Source organism: Acinonyx jubatus, chromosome D2 (genome assembly GCF_027475565.1).
Source record: "Acinonyx jubatus isolate Ajub_Pintada_27869175 chromosome D2, VMU_Ajub_asm_v1.0, whole genome shotgun sequence".
Taxonomy (NCBI): domain Eukaryota; kingdom Metazoa; phylum Chordata; class Mammalia; order Carnivora; family Felidae; genus Acinonyx; species Acinonyx jubatus.
In genome coordinates this window covers 44,396,481-44,418,629 of record NC_069393.1, presented here as the reverse complement: position 1 = coordinate 44,418,629, position 22,149 = coordinate 44,396,481, and the positions used below count along the sequence as shown (strand labels likewise).

Below are 22,149 nucleotides of genomic sequence, written 5' to 3'. Positions count from 1 at the left end.
CACATATGTTCTCCTCTTCCACCTCTGCCCCAGTGTAGCCCCTAGACTCACAATAATGCATTCACACTGCAGCTTTAGCCCCCTGCCAGGGGGGAAGGCTGCCATGCTGGTTCAAGTACAAACCTTGGATGGATAAAAACCTCCCACCCTGTGGGAGGAGTTTCCCAAAAGATTGGAAGCAACCTCCATCAGAGACCACCCTGTCTGTGACCTGAGACCCAGCTCACAAAAGCCTCAGGACAGTGGCCACCTTAAGGCCTGCCAGTTCTCCCACCTTGAAAGTATACTTTCACTTTCACAAACTGCTTCGAGCTACTTCCCTTCTGGCTGTCTTTATTCCAGGGTGGATCCCCATGATTCCTGGGGAATCCAAGAATCAATACCTCCGTTCACACAATGCAGACTCTCCTACCTGTAACAGAAACACCGTGGCTTGTACCTCTTCTGGAATTCTATCAAAATTGGGAGAAAGCAGGAATCCTTGAGTCAATCCTTCCTTGCAACTTTCTCTTTCCAAGCCCAACTGAATTCCCATATGAGCAGGGCCAACACAGGCGGGTGAGTTCCTCTGAACTCAGAAACTCTTTTCCTCAAATATACAAGGCTGTGGTTCCATATATAGCTCATCTGACCAGCTCTCTCTGTCCTGGACATCAGTTCTTCTGCAGGGCATAGTGAGGAATCCAGGGCAAGCCCACCTCTGTGGGTGCAGTCTGCAGCAGGCTCCAGGCATTAGCTATGATGGCACTAAGCGACATGAGGAGAGGCCCCTGCCAGCCTCTTCCCCACAGGGAACCTGCACTCACCCCACTCTAGAATGCACACAGGTATCCCTATGGCCTGGGCAATAGCATGGGACCTGCCTGATTTAATGTTCTGCTGTTGCAATCTCGAAATTCACAATAATTTTTGAACAAGGGTCCTGCATTTCCATTCTGCTTTTGGCCTCACACACTGGTGTAGCTGATCCTGAATGCATGTGTGCACTTGATTTCCCAAGTCCCAGGGACACCCTGGAGGCTGCTTCAGACCTTCACATTGATGTGATTCTGATGTGCCAGGGAGTCTGAGCTTTGCTGCTGAGAGCTTGCCCCAGGGTCCGAGTGAAAGGACTGGCCCTGCCCCCTTCTCCCTGGTGCCTGCAGAGGGGGCCCAGAGGCGTCTCCAGTGTGTGATCAAAGGCTTTCAAAGGCAAGCCTATTAGATCCATATGGCAGCTCCTTGGGGATCCAATGTTGCTGAGAAAGTTTGGAACAGCCTGACACGAAGGGGTGCGGCTTTTCCCAGACTTGCCTTCATGTGGGGACGGGTGACTATACCCAAAGCAGGCAGCCCTGCACACAGGTGGCTTACATTGGATCAGACTGAATGAAACTTCCAGAAATTCTTTATTTTTTAAATCAGGCAGAAGTCTAACACCATGGGCCTCAGCTTCCCGGAACACTTCCCACTTAAGACTGCCCCTCCTCCAAGCAGCCTGTTTCATGAGTGGGCAGTTCCGGTTCTCAGAAAGATATGCCTGAGCAAGGGCCCAAGTCTGCCTCTCTGTAGCTCCCTCCCGTGAGTGTTTGTTCCTGCTCACGGGTCCCTGCGGTCCAGGAGAGCTCTGACATGCCAGCCATCTACATAGGGGCTGAGGGGCTTTGCCGCGACAGGTATGGCCAGCATGGGCCTATGAGGGGTCAGCAGCCTTCTCCAATCAGGATCAAGTAAACAGACTAAGGGCCAGCAAGTATTGTTTACAACAGCCAAGTGCAGTTCAAACATCTCCTCCTTTTTAATGAAATGATGGACATCACAGGTAACAGGATTTTCTTCTTTATAATGTCCATACTGGGCAAAATAAAATACACTATTCAAAAGGATTTTGAACCATTATAGTTTTATGACCCAAGTCCTTGGCTCCTTCTCAGTTTGTTCCCCACCTACAGACCTGGGAGTTCTCAACAGAAGCCCCTCAGCCAGGCATGCCTATTGATGCTGTGACATCCATGAAAGGAGCCAACCTTGCCGACCTCCATCTGGGACCTGTCGACTTTGGGCCCAGCTGCAGCCCCCCGTGTGCAGAATCTGGCCAGACCATCGTGCCCTCCGATCATGCCTCTCCTGGTCTGGTCCTTCTCTTTTCTGCTTCGCAGACTCCTGGTTTTGGACACCAGTGCCTAGCACCTGCCCACCACAGACCCACGCACGATGCCCATTTTCTCATTCCTCTCTGGTTTTGACATTGGTCCTCACTCTCAGATATGATTTACAGCAAGTTCTTTGTCCCTTCACATGGTTGGTGATGCCCCACCTTCTGCCTGCTCGGTGGGACCCATACCAGCTGCCCACCTAACTCCCTGACAGGAAAGCACCTCCCATCAACAAGATGTAGAAGCCGGGGCCAGCTCGGCAAATGCCAGGTACACACACATACCCTCTCGGGAAGAAATGCAGCCTGAGAAGCACTGGAGCGTCACCTCCAGAAGGAACCCAAGAAATGGCCATGCTCCTGAGTCCCCAACCTGGGGTCTCTGGGCCTCCTCATGGAGGTCTCTTTTAGCTAACTGCAGTGCCAAAATGGACCCCAAATCACATAAGTGTTCCCTCTCTTCCTTCTTTCCCCACTTTTTTAGGGAGGAAGAACCTTTGAGGCCTGTCTGGGTTGTTCTGTGCTGATGTAGGTAACAGGTAGAGCTAAAAACATAGAAGGGGCCTATAGAGCTGGACAGTGAGTATATGAGTTCTGTGACCTTCTCAGGACCCCAATGTCACGCTCACATTCTGGAGGCCGTGCCTGACCCCACCTCCCGGAGCGTTTGAGGTCTTCCATGTCAGTGTTGGACTCTCCTTCCTTTGCTGGACAAGGTCCCAGTCAGGTGGCCGCTCCCGGAGCTGGCATGTGGGTACAGGAGGTCTGCCCAGGACCCCATGACGGAACAGTATAGTGTCTCGGTGCCACCGGGAGAAGCTGTCACATACACAGACAGAACAGCAGCTTGACCTCCTTCTGCAGCTTGGTCCTTTGAAGAGGTGTTGAAAAAACATGGCAAGACTCTAACAACATGTTTGACCAAGACCTCCTCTCTTAGAAATTGTGAACTAGCATCAGTGAGCAGTGTGCTGTGTGGGAACCTACCGACAGATATGTGCCACACAAATCACAGAAAGCGGTGGAAACTGAGAATAAGCTGAAACAAGCGTATGTCCCAACTTACCAGCTAAATCCCAAACACATGTCCAGCAGCAAAAGCACAGCTGTCCCTACGGGTGGGGCCCTGGGGCCACCCACCAATCCAGGATCCTGGATGGGAAGAGCCTGTGAGAGTTATTACCCTACGCAGCCTGTCTAGGGGCAATCCTAGGCCTTCCTAATATACAGAATGGATGAAGTACAGCATGTTGGCTACACTGGAAAAAAATTTATGGGTCTGAAAATGCTGACACAGGCAGACTAGCCATCTCCCAGTCCCCCAGGGGGGTTCCCACGTTAGAAGTTTCTTGTCCTACAGACCACCCAGGGAATGCAAGTCCATAACACTGGTAGTCGTCTCCATGAAGATCCATCAAGCATTCTTTCTACAGACTATGAATTTGCTCACCAGATCTGCAAAATACCTTCCAGCTGCAGACAACAACGACCATTGTTCTTATTAATTGTGTTGCCATTAAGGCAGAATGTGAGCTGCTTTTAAATTCTTCACTTCCTATGTTCTGCCCCTGATCACTTTTGTCTTTCCCTCTTGCAGGGTTTGCATTAAACGTCATTTGTTTGGAGAAATTGAAATTAGATGTAAAAAGACATGAGATTTGGAGCAAGCACGTGACATCACCAAGGAGACAGCAGCAGCCAGGGCTGATGGAAGATGGAAAGGCAGAGGGGTCCTTTGGAGAGACAGACCCCGGACTTCAGTGGGGCCCCCTGCACAGGACCCAGAGGACACAGGGCATAGGGGCTGTGGCATCACTTAATAAGATCTCAAGCCTGGCTCGGCCCTGTGTTGGGTTGAACATGGACCCCAGGACCTATGAGTATGACCATATATGGCACAGAGGGACTATCACTTTACTGGCAAAAGATGTGATGAAGGATTTCAAGAGGAGGGCCATACTCTGGGTTATCCAGGTGGGCCCTGAATGCAATCACATGTATTCTCACGAGATAGGGAAGAGGGCAGACAGAAGAGGAGGAGTGGGGGGTGACCACAGAGACAGAGACTGGAATGGTGCAGTCACCAGAAGTCGGAAACGGTGAAGAACACATTGTCCCCTAGAGGCCCCAGAGGGACTGTGGCCCTCTCAACACCTTTATCTCCGGCTTCCAGCCTCCAGAACTGAAAAGGAGTAAATTTCAGTTGTTTTAAGCCACTCAGTTTGTGGTCATTTGTTACAGGAGCCACAGAAAAGCAATACAGTGCGTGGCCCTGCCCTGGTGGCTTTGCGGGCCGGACTTGTGTGGACCAGCTTCCTGCTTGTTTTTAGGCCATGCGGTCAGTCTGTGGGGCAGAGTGTGCTCCTAAGGAAGGAGCGTATGCTCAGAAGCACAGTGTGATCTCATGCACACAAATGTGAGCACACAAATACACACAAGTATCTGTGTGCACACACGTGCATACCCACATACACACACATACACGCACAAAACCAGCAGAGATGGGCCGTCCTTACTAGTTAGGCTAGGCCGTGCACTGGGCCGAACCCCTGAATTGCCGAGTCCTGGGGAGACAGGGTAGCACAGTACATTGTTAAGAGCTGAAGATAGAAGATGATGAAGCAAACTCTCACAGGATCACCAAAGAGGAGAGGCCATTCTAATGCAAGTGCGGTTCTTGGAGGCCTTGGGAGAACAGATGGAGGAGTGAGCCCAAGCCATTCTGGACATCTGGAGAAAGAGGGCTGAGGAAATCTAGGTCTGACTTCATTTGGTGAGAAGTAGGGCACCGTTGGAGCTAAAAATTCAGGGGCAGTGGAATGAGGAATTTAGGTTTTAGAGAAAGTCAAGTCACTTGCAGTATGTGTGTATTTGTGGTCAATGAAACTGTTCTTTCTGGAACCTGTTTGCAGAGTACTCAAGTGTTCTCTGAGCCTAGACTGTTCTCAGAACAAACAGAAAGGCCTCGTGTGGATGTGAGGGCTGAATGACTTTTTGGAGCTCGTTTTCAGTTCAAGTTCTCACTCAGCTACTTACTGTGCCCTTGGAGAAGACTTTTGACCGCTCCAGGACTCAGTGTTTTCACCTATAAAATGGGAACAATATCACAATATCAACAATGATGGTTAATTTTATGTCAACAAAGCTTGGTGCCAAGCTGTTTGGCCAAACACTAGTCTAGATATTGCTGGAAGGTATTTGTGAATGTGATTAACATTTACTATCAGTTGACTTTAAGTAAAGCAGATTACCCTGTATAATGTGGGTGGGACTCATCCAATGAGTTGAAGGCCTTAAGAGGAAAGACTGAGGTTTCCTGATGAAGAAGAAGTTCTGCCTCAGGACTTCAACATAGAAACTCTGCCTGGGTTTCCAGCCTGCAGGGGCCAGCACTACAAATTCCAGACTTGTCATCCTGCACAGTTGAGTGCCTGAGACAATTTCTTAAAAATAAATCATCTCTCTCCTTCCCTCTCTCTCTCTCTCTCTCTCTCTCTCTCCACACACACACACACACACACACACACACACACACACACATCTTGTTCCTTGGGTCCACTACTGAAGATCAAATGAGGAAGTGATGGGAAAACAGGACTTCCACAAGCAAAAGAATGAAGTTGTACCCCTACCTTACATCATATACAAAGATTAACTCAAAATGGATCAAAGACATAATAAATATAGGAGCTAAAACTATAAAACTCTTGAAGAATACCGAAAGATACATCTTTGTGGCCATGGATTTGGCAAAGGATTCTTAGGTATGACACCAAAAGCAAGAGCAACAGAAGAAAAACCAGGTAAACTGGACATAATCAAAAAATTAAAAATTTTTGTGCTTCAAACGACACCATCAAGAAAGTGAAAAGATAGCCCGCAGAATAGGAGGGACTATTTGCAAATCATATATCTGATAAGGGACTTGTACCTAAAACATGTGAAAATTCCTCGTAATTCGATACTACAAGGACAACTGTCCTAATTTAAAAATGAGGCAAAGGACTCAAAGAGACATTTCACTAAAGAAGTTGTACAAATGGCCAATAAGCATATGAAAAAATAGCGGGCATTGTTAGTCACTAAAGAAATGCAAATCAAAGCTACTTCACACTCACTAGGATGGCTAGTATCAAAAAGCCAGATGAGAATGAGTGTTGACGATGAGGATGGGGAGAAATCAAAACCCTCACATGTTGCTGGCAGGAAGGTAAAATGGTGCAGCTGCTTTGGAAAACAGTTTGGCAGTTCCTCAAGAAGGTAAACAGAGAATTACCACATGACCCAGCAATTCTACTCCCAGACATACCTCCGCCCCAACCCATGGGCAAAAGACCTAAACAGATTTTTCATCATAGAATATATACAAATGGCCAATAAATATATAAAAAGATGCTCAACACCATTAGTCATCAAGGAAATGTCAGCTAAAATCACAATGAGGAGCCACTATATACCTATTAGAACGGCTAAAATCAAAAAGTCTGACCACACATACCAATTGTTGGCATTGATGTGAAGGAATCAGAAGGCTCATACGATGCTGGTATAAGTTTAAGTTTTGGAAAACAGGTTATTTCTTAAAATGCTAGACATATATTCTGTTCTAGTGCAAATAAACACATATACCCATACAGAGACTTCTGCTTAAACAATCACTGCGGCTGCATTTGTAACAGTTCTATACCTGAAGCAACCTGCGAGTCCATCAACCTGTGAGTGGATAAAAAATTGTGGCACACAGTGGACTACTACTCAGCAATGAAATAAATAAACTAATGGTGAACTCGCAACATAGGCGAACCTCAAAATCATTATGCTGAGTAAAAGACAGGGGAAAAAAAACAGTACACATACTATAATCCCATTTAAAGTCCTAGAAAATGAAAACTGACCCACAGTGGTGACAGAAGGCAAATGCAAGGGGGTGAGGGGTCAGTAACAAAGAGGCATCAGGAGAAACAGAGGGAGAGGGAAATATACATGACCTTGATCTTGGTGATAGCTCCATGGGTGAATACACATGTCAAAACCAGACTGTATGCTTCAGATACAGGCAGTTCAATCTATGTCAATTATACATCAATTACGTGGTTTAAAAAAAAACAACAGAAAAAAATACACATTTATTAGATAATTTAAAAGTTACTGAAAATATGATAAAGAAAATATCATAAGTGCATGTGAACTTATGATAAGTGAACTTGAGGTGAACAAGTGCACGTACTCATTGATTCGTTGAGCCAAGGTTTGGACATTTAGTCTACAGAAACAAGAAGCACTAGTCCTTGTGAACACATGTTTGAGAACGTTTATAACCATAGAAGCAAAAAACAGAAGCAAAAGATCAGTAAATTACCAAGGACTACGATGCAACCATTAAAAGGATGAACTTTATGTTTAGGCTTCAACATTGAAGGTTGTTTCTGCTGTATGCTTAAGTAAGTAAAACAAGATACAAACTACTATGTGTATGCAGTATAGACACTATGTATACATAGGTAACATTAAACAAATGGACAGATGGATAAGCATCCATAGGTGAATGGACAATACATCTCCTGCATATGTGCTTCCATGTATGAACGCAGAGAAAGGTGAGGACAGCTACACATTAAACATTTATGTATGTATAATACATATTATTATTGGCTGGGTTAGAATGGCTTTGGAAAAAGATTGTTCACACATTTATGAATTCTTTAACTTGTAAAAAGGAGTATGTTTCACTCTTATTTTTTAAAGAGTAGAAAGAAAAAGGATTAAAATAAAGACAAGATTCAACGTGCTTTGAAATGCATCCAAAAAAAAAACTATGTTGGTCTGAGATTTAGGGAGAGGGTCAGAGAGATAGAGGTGAGATAATGAAAGGGTAATAAAATGTCAATGTTAGAATCTAAGTACATGGGTATTGGCTGTACTGGTTGAAAATGTCCATAAAGAACACTGAGGGAAAGATAAACATCAAACAATGGATGGATGGATGGATAATAGACAGAGATAAGGCCTCTGCCCACAGCAAAAAGTGAATCTGTAATGTAACAAGTGATTTGCTCCTTCTTGGATTGCCCAGGCTCCAGGCATGTTCCATGTGACCATCCCAATAGCACATCTTCTGTGCTTCATCCCCCTTTTAATCTGACATTTGGATCGCTGCGGGTTGTGCTCTGGAGTGAACACTAAGCCCTAGCTTTTCTCAGGCATACAGATTCTCCAGACACACCGAGGCCAATGGAAGGTTTGGGGCCTCAGAAACATTCCATATGCCAGGGGCCCGAGGGCTATTTCTGCCTGTTGGGGTATCTCTCCCCACCCCCACAGGGGAGTTCTGATCATAGGCTGCCCCTCACCAACTCCTACTGAGTCCTCAGCTTCTTTGTTACACCTGCCAACACTGTTGCAACAATGCAAACTTTATCCTGTTTCCCTTCCAAGGAAGCCAAGGCACAGAGCAGTCATGTTACTTAATAAAGGTCTCTACCCTAGAAAGTAGTAGGGCTGGTCGGGGCGGAGGCTCCCAAGCTTGTACTCTTGACATCTCTGCCCGCATGGCTGCTTGTGCAAGTGACAGGGAGGCAGGGGCTTCTGACTTCATCCCAACTCCAAAATCCAACCCAAGGTCACATGGGACTCTCGGTAGCCCCCTAGACTGATGGCTAGCAAGGATTGGATGGGAAGGTGTGGAATTTCTCTCCTCCTGGATTTCGCCGTGGACTTGTCTGAGGTACACTGTCCTTAGCTGACTGCCAAGTACTTATGTTCCCCCTCACCTGGGGGCCAGGGAACATCCCTGGTTCCTTGACAGACTGGAGAACTTTGGGGACAGAATTTTCTCCCTTCACCCACAAGAGGACACATCACATCCCCTTGCAGGCACTAACTCTGCCCCCCTGATGACTTGAAGTGGACCCTCATTTTGTTTTCCACATCCTCTGCGAGGCTCTGGGCCATCCCCACAAATCAGGGCCCAGCAACAGCTGCAGGAATCCCATCCTGAGGCTGCATTTTAAGGAATGTCCAGGGGAAGCGCCTTCCCCAAAGAAGGACCTTTTCCTGATGGTCTTTATCCTCTGCACTTCCTGGCCCAGAGGCTTTGCCTGAGCTCACGCAATGACAGAGAAGTGCCCTCAGAGGCCCAGGATGGCATACTCTGAGATGTGATTCCCCAAGTTGGGGCCAGAGTGAAAGGCCCAATCTTCCCAGTAGGAACTAAGGAGGCCTTATTGTTATAATAAATCAGGCTCACCTCATTGGCTGCAAATAGTGGAGTGATGTGACCATATGTCACTTGGGCATTAAACAAATCCTAATGAGCTAAAAACATGTTTGTTTTAGCTAATTGACCTCTTTGGCTTTCATAAACCACTTGGTAAACATCCTCAGACAATGATTTCCAGAGAGCGGATTGTGGTTCTCAGGGGCACTGAGAAAGCCCCCCGTCTCCCGGAGCACCTCTTGCGGGGGGGTGCCTGCTGAGGGACACATGTGTGCCCGCCTGCTGCCCACACGACTCAAGAAGTGTGTGGTGGCGATAACAGGACAAAGTGAGAAGAGTGGAGGCAGGCCGCTTTCCCAGCGCTCTTCCTGGCTGTGCAGTCTGAGCCGTGCTTGTCTGATAAATATGGAAAGTGCCCACCCTCAGAGGGGTGCGGAGACAAAGCAGGGCTTCTAGACTCTAGGCTCCGTGGCAGATACGCTTGGAGATCTGTGGCAAGTCAGCCCTCAGCAGGACCCATGTCCCTTCCATGCCAAGGAGCAAGATCTGGGAGCCTAAGGGTCCAGCTGTTCACCTGAGACAGGCCTGTATGCTCTGTGCAGGTGAGGGAATGATCTGGATGCCTGTGAGGTCTGGGACCACAGACACCTAAGTCCTGCAGTTGGGTTCTTCCCGCAAGCAGCGGGCCATAGCTGAGCCCTTACCCAGCAGGGGGTCTTCTTTAGCCAGGAGAATGGACACTTGTCAGGTCTCAGAGCTAACCTCACCTGACCTAGAATCACTGGTCCCATGGTGTCTAGAAGGCAGATGCCCCTCCCACTCACCACATCCTGCATTGAGGTCCGGACATCGTATTCCTACTGTTTGAAAGCTGTTGTGGTGGCGGGAGTGGGGGACCACCCCAATTCCCTGGATGCATTACCAAGATATAGAAAAAAGCTTCAAGCCCTGAAGTAGATGGGAGCCCCAGACTCAGCCTCTGCACTGTCTGGGCTGACTGCAGTCCCCCCAGACTTCTTCTCAATGTCGCCTTCACCCCTAAGGTGATGGGCTTCAGTAAGCTACTGAGATCTATTTCTTCAGCTCTACAGCAGAGATAATACCTACCAGGGAGAACTTATCAGCGACGGAATGCTTCCGTCTTGCCTGAAACTGTGAAATGCTTTACACATATTTTCTCACGTGATCTATGCAATAAGTAAGATACTTCCCTAAGGCCACAGAGCAGTGAGTCGCGGAGCCGGGCCTCCAGTGAGCTCTACCTAATTCCAGAGGCATGGATCACCCAGTGTAGTGGGAAGATGCTATTTCCAGCAGGTTAACAGCTCTATTTTGCAAGGCTCTGGTGAAAACTGTCACCTTGTGTGAAGCATGAAGCATGGAGTCCGGCATGCGGCAGGAACTGCAAATAAACGGTGGTTATTCAGATTACTATACACAGAGATAGCACAGTAGCATGAGATCCAACATACCTTCTGGGTCAAACCACTTCGGGCCCTTCTTCCCAGTCCCCAGGGCTGATGCGCTTGAATTAGACAGGATTAAAGGCTTACTGGAGCTGGAAGCCGCACCCCAACTCCCGAGTTTAGCCCCGGACCTTCTGTCCACCCGCTGAGAAGGACGAGGGAGGAAGGCAGCCGCACAGGGCAGTGCCGTGGCCTTACGCACAGTCAAGGGAGCTTTTGCTTGGGAGCCAGCTCTCCTTCTGGATCCCCATGACTAGAGAATGGGCCCTTCTCTTGTCCATGCTGCTCTGTGGCCTGGCTGGCCCCACGCACCTGTTCCAGCCAAGCCTGGTGCTGGACATGGCCAAGGTCCTCCTGGATAACTACTGCTTCCCAGAGAACCTGATGGGGATGCAGGAAGCCATCGAGCAGGCCATCAAGAGTCGTGAGATCCTCGCCATCTCGGACCCTCAGACCCTGGCCCATGTGCTGACGACTGGGGTGCAGAGCTCCTTGAACGACCCTCGCCTGGTCATTTCATACGAGCCCAGCACCCTTGAGGCTCCCCGGCAAGCCCCAGCACTCACCAACCTCACAAAAGAGGAAATGCTTGCCCGGCTGCAGAAGGGCATCCGCCACGAGGTTCTGGAGGGCAATGTGGGCTACCTGCGTGTGGACGACATCCCAAGCCAGGAGGTGGTGAGCAAGCTGGGGGGCTTCCTGGTGGCCAGCGTCTGGAGGAAGCTCATGGGCACCTCTGCCTTGGTGCTGGACCTCCGGCACTGCACCGGGGGCCACGTTTCCGGCATCCCCTACGTCATCTCCTACCTGCACCCAGGGAACACGGTCCTGCATGTGGATACCATCTACGACCGTCCCTCCAATACGACCACTGAGATCTGGACCTTGCCCCAGGTGCTGGGAGAAAGGTACAGTGCTGACAAGGATGTGGTGGTCCTCACCAGCGGCCACACTGGGGGCGTGGCTGAGGACATCACTTACATCCTCAAGCAGATGCGCAGGGCCATCGTGGTGGGTGAGCGGACTGTGGGGGGTGCCCTGGACCTCCAGAAGCTGAGGATAGGCCAGTCTGACTTCTTCCTCACCGTGCCCGTGGCCAGGTCCCTAGGGCCCCTGGGAGGGGGCAGCCAGACATGGGAGGGCAGTGGGGTGCTGCCCTGTGTGGGTACACCAGCCGAGCAGGCCCTAGAGAAAGCCCTGGCCATACTCACTCTGCGCCGGGCCCTGCCAGGAGTTGTCCGGCGCCTGCAGGAGGCGCTGCAGACCTACTACACCCTGGTGGACCGTGTGCCCAGCCTGCTGCACCACCTGGCCAACATGGACTTCTCCGCAGTAGTCTCGGAGGAGGACCTGGTCACCAAACTCAATGCTGGCCTACAGACTGTGTCTGAGGACCCCAGGCTCCTGGTGCGGGCCGTGAGGGCCAAGGACGCCTCTTCTGGGCCCGAGGTTGGCGAGGACGAGCCTCCGGAGGTAGTCCCCACGGTGCCCGGAGCTGAGGCCGCCCGGCAGGCCCTGGTGGTCTCTATGTTTCAGGTGTCGGTGCTACCGGGCAACGTGGGCTACCTCCGCTTTGACAGCTTCGCCGATGCCTCCGTGCTGGAGGTGCTAAGCCCCTACATTGTGCGCCAGGTGTGGGCGCCCCTGCAGGGCACGGAGCACCTCATCGTGGACCTGCGCCAGAACCCCGGGGGGCCGTCCTCTGCTGTGCCCCTGCTACTGTCTTACTTCCAGGGCCCCGACAACGGCTCCGTGCGCCTCTTCACCACCTATGACCGCCGCACCAACATCACGCAGGAGCACTTCAGCCGCATGGAGCTGCTGGGCCGGGGCTACCCCACCCAGCGCGGCGTGTACCTGCTCACCAGCCACCGCACTGCCACCGCGGCTGAGGAGCTGGCCTTCCTCATGCAGTCGCTGGGCTGGGCCACGCTGGTGGGTGAGATCACCGCGGGCAGCCTGCTGCACACCTGTACAGTGCCCCTGCTGGAGACGCCGGAGGGTGGCCTGGTGCTCACCGTGCCCGTGCTCACCTTCATCGACAACCACGGCGAGTGCTGGTTGGGAGGTGGCGTGGTGCCCGACGCCATTGTGCTGGCCGAGGAAGCCCTGGACAGGGCCCAGGAGGTGCTGGAGTTCCACCGCAGCCTGGAGGCCCTGGTGGAGGGCACGGGGCACCTGGTCGAGGCTCACTATGCACGGCCAGAGGTCATCGGGCAGACCAGTGCCCTGCTTCGAGCCAAGCTGGCCGAGGGGGCCTACCGCACTGCCGTGGACCTGGAGTCACTGGCCTCCCAGCTCACGGCCGACCTGCAGGAGATGTCTGGGGACCACCGTCTGCTGGTGTTCCACAGCCCTGGTGAGATGGTGGCCGAGGAGGCGCCCCCCCCACCCCCTGTCGTGCCCTCCCCAGAGGAGGTCTCCTACCTCATCGAAGCCCTGTTTAAAACAGAGGTGCTGCCTGGCCGGCTGGGTTACCTGCGTTTCGACGCCATGGCCGAGCTGGAGACGGTGAAGGCCATTGGGCCACAGCTGGTGCAGCTGGTGTGGCAGAGGCTGGTGGACACGGCCGCGCTGGTTGTCGACCTGCGCTACAACCCTGGTAGCTACTCCACGGCTGTGCCGCTGCTCTGCTCCTACTTCTTTGAAGCAGAGCCCCGCCAGCACCTCTACTCTGTCTTTGACAGGGCGACCTCGAGGGTCACGGAAGTGTGGACGCTGCCCCAGGTGGCTGGCAAGCGCTACGGCCCCCACAAAGACCTCTACATCCTGATGAGCCACATCAGCGGGTCGGCAGCTGAGGCGTTTGCTCACACCATGCAGGACCTGCAGCGGGCCACCATCATTGGGGAGCCCACAGCTGGAGGGGCACTCTCTGTGGGCATCTACCAGGTGGGCAGCAGCCCCTTATACGCCTCCATGCCCACGCAGATGGCCCTGAGTGCCAGCACAGGCGAAGCCTGGGACCTGGCTGGGGTGGAGCCCGACATCACCGTGCCCATGAATGAGGCCCTCTCCACAGCCCGGGACATAGTGGCCCTGCGGGCCAAGGTGCCCACTGTGCTGCAGACAACCGGGAAGCTAGTAGCCGATAACTATGCCTCCCCTGAACTGGGGGCCAAGATGGCGGCCAAACTGAGCCGTATGCAGAGCCGCTATTCAAGGGTGACCTCAGAAGGGGCCTTGGCTGAGATGCTGGGGGCCGATCTGCAGATGCTGTCCGGAGACCCACACCTGAAGACAGCCCATATCCCCGAGGATGCCAAGGACCGCATTCCTGGGATTGTGCCCATGCAGGTGAGACACAAGGGAGACTGAGCCTAGCACAGTCCCAGCAATGAGCCGACCGGTTGTCTGCACATCCAGGGCTCTGTGCACGGTGCCGGGCAATCGCTTCCAGACTCGTTTTCGTGTTTAAATTCTCATTAGTCACGTCTTTCCCTTCCTCTCATCCTGTCATCCCTTCTCCTTCTGGTGTCCCTGAGCACCTCTGTAGAGCACCGATAACCCATGAGGACTCAGTTTGAAAACCCCTGGTGTAGAAGGAGTGGCACTCTTGGCGGGGTGGAAGGCAAATGTTTGCAGCACTTATCATCAGTGTTGGCGGAAAGGTCAGGTCATGAGAGGTCACTACGGTTTCGTCCCCTGGAAATGCGGGGTTTGTGTTCATTCTCACCACCTGCCTGCCTCGGGGGGTTTCAGATGGAGAGAGAGGAGCAGGCAGAGGTCTTGGCCTCACAGTTGTCTCAGAGCTAAAGCATGGAGCCTAGACACAGGCTGTGGCATGGTCAGGGGTGCTGACGGTGCACAGCCTGGAGAATCATGGCAGTGGTCAGGCACCCCCTGCCTTCTCCTCCCCTCCCACGATGCAAAGCATCCGGAAGGAGCTGCACTTGGTGGGCGTGCAGTCTGGTCCAAGGGCCAGCTGGATGGGAAATTCCAAGCAAGGCTATTGTGGTCAGTATATTCAAAGCCGGCAATGGCATTTGGGGAAAACACTGAAAAGGTAAATCAAGGTTGAGGAGTTTTGCTGCTGGGTGGATGAGAGAGAAGTTCTCTAGACCAGTGGCCATGGATTCATCAAGCACTCCCATAAGCTAAGAGATTCATCGGGAAGCAGCATTTACAACATCTCTCCACGTCGTTTATCCTCTGTGATTTTGTGGCAGAGTCACAAGTAGTCAGGGCAGCATTTGTCTCGGGGTCCCTTGAAAGGAGGTCTAGGATGCAGGCAGTTCAGGTGGGAGGCCGTCTTTGAAGCAGGAGTGAGGAGGCAGGGAGAATGGGATAGGAAAGGAGGAAAAGCTGATGGGTAAGGGCATTATGGAAGCTGTTGCTTCCTAAAATTCCGATGGAACCCTAACAAGAGTGGGGAAGGCTTCCCGGAGCTGTCCATCTACAGACGGGACACAGCAGTTCCTGTCCTTCTTTGGCGAAAGGTCCCCCTGGGGACATGAACTCTCTCAAACTCTGAGGCAGCTTGGAGAAGGTCCTGAAATCGAGAATGGAAAGACATAGGGGTGTGCTGGAGGCAAGGCCCTGTCAGGCAAGGGGCGGTTGTAGCAAAAATCAGAGGAGGGCCAAGGGCACTAGAAGCATCTAGTGCAGAATCATCATCCCTGTTTTACAAAAAGAGAAATGGAAACCCAGAGGGGTGCAGAAGAGTGTGACCCATGGCTGAAGAGCTTGTGACTAAGGGCAAAGCAGACCCTGGAGGCTGGGTGTCCCAGTTAACATTCCGGCCCACAGAGCCTGTGTCCTTCTGGCAGTCTTGGAGAGAGAAGATGAGGCACAAAACATGTTGGGGGAGCCTAGAATGTGCCAGCACTGTGCTAGACTCACAGGGCCACCAGATTCCAAATCGAGGACCCACTCCTTTCCAGCATCGCCAGGATTCATGGTTTGGAGTCACATATGGATTCAGCTTCTGGTTCCACCACCTACTGGCTGTGTGACCTTGGGCAAGTTACTTAATCACTCTGTGCTTCAGTGTCCTCATTGAAAGGATGGGGACGCTATAGGGTGCCCTCATGGTGATGGTAAGGGCTGCAATGTGCTCAGCACAGGGCCAAACCCCCTTCTAAAGGTTCAGGGGCCCAGGAGCTAGCTAATGTCTTCCCTCCCAGCCCTAGGGAAGAAGATGAACTCAGAACCATCAGGAGGTATCTGGTGAGGTCAGGGGAGTCAGAGTGGAGACCACGCCTGGGCCTTGCAGCTCTGGACACCGCGGTGTGGGGTTGACATGCATGAACGTTCTCTGTAAGGAGTCTGCCAACCTCATTTGGGTCCACATCCTAGGCCCACCACCCACATAACCTCCTAGGCACTCCATCGGAAACCTTCTTCAGAAATGTTAATTCCCTCCCATACCCTCAATATCTTTCACGTATAAAGGAAAACTGTGGTGCCCGGTTTCCTGAGCTGTAACATCTGCTCCTCTGCTGACACTGAGCTGGGCCCCCACCCATTTTTTTCAGATCCCTTCCCCTGAAGTCTTTGAGGACCTGATCAAGTTTTCCTTTCATACTAATGTGTTTGAGGACAACCTTGGCTACTTGAGGTTTGACACGTTTGGGGACTGTGAGCTGCTCACCCAGGTGTCAGAGCTGCTGGTGGAGCATGTTTGGAAGAAGATCGTGCACACGGATGCCATGATCATTGACATGAGGTCAGTGGCTGGGGGGGCAGAGGTCTCTGGCCAGCCAACCCAGGGGTTCTGGCGTAATCGGCCGTGGGGGACCCCAACATCGGTGATCTTTCTAAGCTCCTCAGATGATCCCAGTGTTAATTCCAGGCTGAGAATCACTGGGCTACTCCTGTGGTTTCCAAACTTGCCTGGCCATAGGACTCAGCGGAGAGAGAGGGGGAAGGGAGACTTTAAAAACAGATTCTGGGGGCTTAACGTGACCCTACTGAATCTAAAGCTCCGGGGTGAGGCCCAGTCATCTGTGTATTTGAAAGGCATCACCCCGGGTGATTCTGGTGATCAGTCATGTTTGGGACAGCTAGCTAGGCCACCACCTGCATTGTGCCTCTTATGTCATACAAAGTCAGCCCGTGACCACCCTGACCATGAGAATTGGAAAGCCAGAGTCCCCGAGAGAATTTGAGAATAAGCCACTATTGTGGCAAAAAGAATTCTTTGCATCACAGAATGGCTGGTGGAGGGACGCTTTTAGGTAGAGACCTCCCTCCTGGAGTGGGTGGAAGAACACCCACCCCCAGCGACCAGGCCCCTGCCTCCATGGACACAGGGAGGGGCAGGCTGCTCCCCCAGGATACAGAACCCCACTTTGCAGCTGCAGGAGACAGGCTGCCAGAATTGGCCAAGTCACGACTTGCTTGTCTGCAGCTCAGCTGTGGTTCTTGTCTGTCACTAGAGGGCTCCAGATCTCAGAGGCTTGTTCTCCAAAACCTCTCCCAGGGCTCTGTGGCTACATTTGTAAAAGAGGAAGTGGCCCAGCCTACAGAGTGCTTCCAGACCCTTCTAACCTGAGGTTTGGAGTTTCAGACACTGAGGTCAAAGGCCCTAAACCCAGCTGGGCCACCCTAGACCTTCAACCAGAAGAGAATCCTATCATATCACCAGCCCACACTTCTTATTCACAGATGAGGAGACAGGGTCCCAAAGAATTCACATAACAGGGCAAATCCGAATGTCCTAGGACAGGCACAGGTTGTCCCCTCCCCCACTCTTCCACTCCCCATCCAGTGTGGTTCCACAACTCTGAGCACTCGGCTATACTAAGTAGCAGCTCATTAGGAGACGTGAACAAAAATGCCCAGTGGGTCTTATGAAATTATAGAGAATGCAGCTGGGAAAGCAGTGTCCTCACAGGCAGCATGGGTGTGGAGAGCAGTCCACGGTCAGTTAATGAGGAAAATCTATCAGCAAGTTCATGACTGCAGGACTTGTCAGAGCCTTTAATGTAATGGACACAATATGTATCACATAATGTATTAATATGTGATCAGAAAGGGCAGGTATGGCACCAGTGTTTTGAAATTTCTCAAGAGACTTGTACTCTGGGAAATGCCAACCACAGAATTCTGCAGGAGAAGGATGGGACAGGGAGGCTGCCTGGAATTAGTGTCCTCCTCAGGGCAAAGGTCCCAGGCTCCCAGAGGAGAACCGAGGGCCTCCCTGTGAGCTCTGCCCCAATGACCCCCACTTCCCTTCCCTTAGGTTCAACATCGGTGGCCCCACCTCCTCCATCTCTGCCCTGTGCTCCTACTTCTTTGATGAAGGTCCTCCAATTCTGTTGGACAAAATCTACAGCCGGCCCAACGACTCTGTCAGTGAGCTCTGGACCCACACCCAGCTCGCAGGTATGTACAGACGCTTTCCCTTTCCTGTTCTCATTCTAGAAGCTTCTGGAAAATCAGGGAAAGACAGCTTGGGTCCAGGGAAAAGTAACAGTAAATGGAATATAAAGCTCTGCATGCGCTGCACTTTTACATATGATTCTTAATCCCTACAAAATGCTACCATTATGCTTATTTTCTAGATGAGCCTTGACTAGGTCGAGTCTCTTGTCTAACATCACCCAGCTAATAAGTGGATGCGCCCAAATCTGAATGCCGGTTTCTCTAAAACCAAAATGCCCTCTGTTCTGGCCATGACAACCATCAGCATGCAAGGCACGGCAGAATTAGAAGGACCCTTGCCCTTCACCAAACCCCACAGAGTTGCTGGTGCTCATCCTCCCTGAGCTGTCAGCAGCAGCTCAGCACACCTGCCTGAATAAAGTTTGTGGTTCTGATGGGGCCTCTGCCCTGCACAGGCGCCACGCTCTGTAGAGCCAGGGCTCTCGTGGTCCCCGTCACGGGTGATAGGCTCACTCTGACTCCCTTGCTCAGCATGATAAACCAAGAAACCTGCGCTCCCATCCGACAAGGGGCTGGGAGAGCGGTGGGGGGAAGGGTGCATATGACCAGAAAAGTACCCCACAATTTTCATTTGTACACTTCCTTATCACACAAGAATTCGAGGGAGATTCCAAGGCACACATTCACAAAGACTGCAAAACGTAAATAAAAATTAGAACCGGGTGAACTGTAAATTCAAACAGTATTCAAAACCAGGAGTTACAAACAGACTCAAATCTGCAAGAGCATGGGGTCCTAGATTGCAATGATGTCCAGTATGGGAGCCGCTTGCCACATGCAGCCACTGAGCACTGAAATGTGGCTCATATGAGTTGGGATGTGACAGGTGTAAAATATACGCCAGGTATTTTCGGGCTTTTTATGGAAAAATAAAGACGTATAATATCTCCACAATGTTACTGATAACATTTTTGAGACAAATTTGTTTTGGATATGTTGAGTTAAATAAAATATGGTTAAGATTCATGTCATCTGTGCTTTTTTTTTTTCTTGTTTAATGTGACTCCTAGAAAACTTGCAGCGACATCTGTGGCTCACTTTCTGGGTCACGTTGTGTTTCTATTGGACACCGTTGCCCTACAGGGCTGTTGTCGTGAAGCCACGAGTTTGGGTCTTCCGGGAGTCCAAAGTGAAAAGAGAATCTGGCAGGTTAGGCATTCTTATGATTCATGAAGAGGAAGCACATCCTTTCCTCGGGAGAGTCAAGGCTTTTCCTGTCACTCAAAGATAAAAGTGCCAGAAGTGCGTGAAGCAGCTGTCAAGCCCTTACAAACTGGAGATGGGTGGGGCACACGCTCGTAGCCCCATTTGACACTTGCAGAACTGGGGCTCACAAAGGAATGCCCTGCATGTGGACACAAGGCCACAGAACCAAATCCCAGGCCTTCCTCTTTGTGGGTCCACACGGTACGGAGAAGGCAGGTGCCCCACAGTGCTGACTGGACTCCCCATCTTCTGTCTTCCAGGTGAACGCTACGGCTCCAAGAAGAACGTGGCCATTCTGACCAGCGCGCTGACAGCCGGCGCCGCGGAGGAGTTTACCTACATCATGAAGAAGCTGGGCCGGGCACTGGTCATCGGGGAAGTGACCAGCGGGGGCTGCCAGTCACCACAAACCTACCACGTGGATGACACTCATCTCTACATCACCATCCCCACGGCCCGCTCAGTGGGGGCTGTGGATGGCAGCTCCTGGGAAGGGGTGGGTGTGGTGCCCCACGTGGCTGTCCCTGCTGAAGGAGCCCTCACCAGAGCCAAGGAGATGCTCCAGCACACTCTGCTGAGGGCGAGGAGGAGCCCCAGGATGGGTGGGACCTCCAGGCCACACACCAAGGGCACTCCGGCACGTGGTCCTGCCTGAGGCCTCCAGGTTCAGAAAAGGGACCTGCTGAGCCCCAGTAGGCTTAGAGTTGAAGGCACCCTTGGAGTTCACCCGATGGTCTCTTCACCATTGCCAACATCTCTGAGCACATAGGGACAGGCAGCTCACCCCTCAGAGGCAACCCCCTCCATAGTAGTTATTTTGGGGAGGCGAAGTCAGATGTACCTCCTACCCATGCTTCTTAATTGCCAAGCCCTGGTCCTAGAGCAGCTCCATCTGACAGAGCTACGACGTGAGCCGCAGATTGCGGCACTCACGTCACTTTACGTTTTCTAGTAGCCACCTTCTTAAAAAGTAAAAAGAAACAGGTGACGTGTATTTTACTAGTGTGATTTATTTGCCCTACTATATCCACAGTAGTATCATTTCAGCAATATAAAAATGATTGTGAATGAGATGTTTTTGCACGGAGCCTTTGAAATCTGGTAGGTAGTCTGCACATACAGTGCTTCTTCCCCTTCCTCACGCACATGTCTGGGGCTCAGGGGCCACCTGCGGCCGGCGGATCCCCTGTGGGACAGTGCAGGCCCAGAGGTCAGGGACCCCCACTCCCCCAGCACATTGTCCCCCTTCTGCCCTCCCTGCCTCCGCATCTTCCCCATTAAAACACCTCTCCCTCCTGCCCTGGGATCATTTCTGTCCCAGCATTCTCCTCAGGGGTGGCAGCCATCGTGCTCACCCTCGTCTCCCACTGCCCATCGCTTAGCACAGCGCCTGGTGCAGGAACGCACGTGAGTATCTGGCAGCAAGTCTGTCTTCCCTTCATGTGTTCCGCCCAAGGCCTTGTTCTCTGGCTTCCGCCAGGGCCCCCAAAGTGAGCTCTGGTGTCATGCGGCACTTAGACACGCAGCATTGCTGTTTAAGGGTAGAGTGGCCCTGGGCGGTGGTCTGGGTGCCTGCCTTTCTTGGCCTAGGGCAGTCTGTCACTGCACTGGCTGTGCTGACCAAGCCCACTCCTAACAGGGCAAGAAGGCTGAAGACCCCAAGATCTCCTCCAGAACTGGGCAAGCCCCAGGAGGAGACAGGAAGCCCGGGGGTGACCTGGAGGAAGGCAGCCACTGGCTGGCCCCTGGGAGCTAGGCAACCTTACTCCACTAGAATCAACAGGGACCCAAAAGTGAGAGACCTCCAGGACTCTGCCCAAAGTCACAGTGGGGATGAAGCCGTTACAGCAAGGACATCCCCAACCCTGCCAATCAGTGCTCTCAGAGCCCCAGGCTCCAAGATGTCTGAGTGAGGGAGGATGAGGGACCGTTGCCATCTGGCCTCGCTGTCTGATGAGTCCAGCCTGCAGCTGCCACAGGCGACTTCCCCAGGGCACCGGACTGACCTCACTACACAGCCCTGACTCCACCAGCCCCCTCCCCAGGCTCCAGGGAGCTGTGGAATATGGCACACCCCTGGGTCACTACCAGTATCTAGGAGGTTCACCACCTGGAAAACCTTGAACCAACCCTGCTGAAGTAGGAAAGCTCTGATACAAGGCGTTCTGGGTCCTTTCCCTTCTGCTAAATTCAAGTAACCTGAAAGGCATGATTGAATTCTAGCAGCATCACATATACTGGGATTTCACCTTTTTCTTCATTAGACCTATTAACATCCAGGCAGATGTGTGAGGCCCCTACATGCTTATATTCTAGGGGCTCTTTCTCCTCCCTCCTCCTTCCCGCTCGCGCCCCCCACCACACACACACCCATAGCTATCTGATGGTCACCTACATCAAACAATGGTTCCTCTAGGTGGTAGAACCAGGGACAATATTTGAAGTCTTCTCTTTCCTTAAATCCTTATAATAAGCATGTATTATTATTTTCAAATACAGCATTCTTCCAAAAATAAAATAAGATACATTGTACCTTGAGTCCCTAACCATACCTTAGTGATCATTAGCGATTGCTGATTTTTTTCCCACGGGGTTTTCCTTATATATCACTTGGATTTCTTTGATTTGCACCACTGACATTTGTTGACTGTTTAGTTTGTTTACGGTATCAGGCTAGGTGTTGTGGGGTTTGCAGATGGCAAAGGTCTCGATGGGTCTTAAATAGGGGGAGGGGTGGA

At 51.6% G+C, this 22,149-nt stretch overlaps 1 protein-coding gene across 1 annotated transcript; it reads left to right on the top strand.

The window, feature by feature from the left end:
* Window positions 1-11,065: 11,065 nt before the first annotated feature.
* RBP3 (retinol binding protein 3) lies at window positions 11,066-20,115 on the top strand. Its single transcript, XM_015088234.3, has 4 exons — window positions 11,066-14,113; window positions 16,294-16,484; window positions 18,003-18,145; window positions 19,672-20,115. Exons 1-4 carry the CDS (start codon window positions 11,066-11,068, stop codon window positions 20,064-20,066), a joined length of 3,777 nt encoding a protein of 1,258 aa, XP_014943720.2. The 3' UTR covers window positions 20,067-20,115.
* Window positions 20,116-22,149: the final 2,034 nt, after the last annotated feature.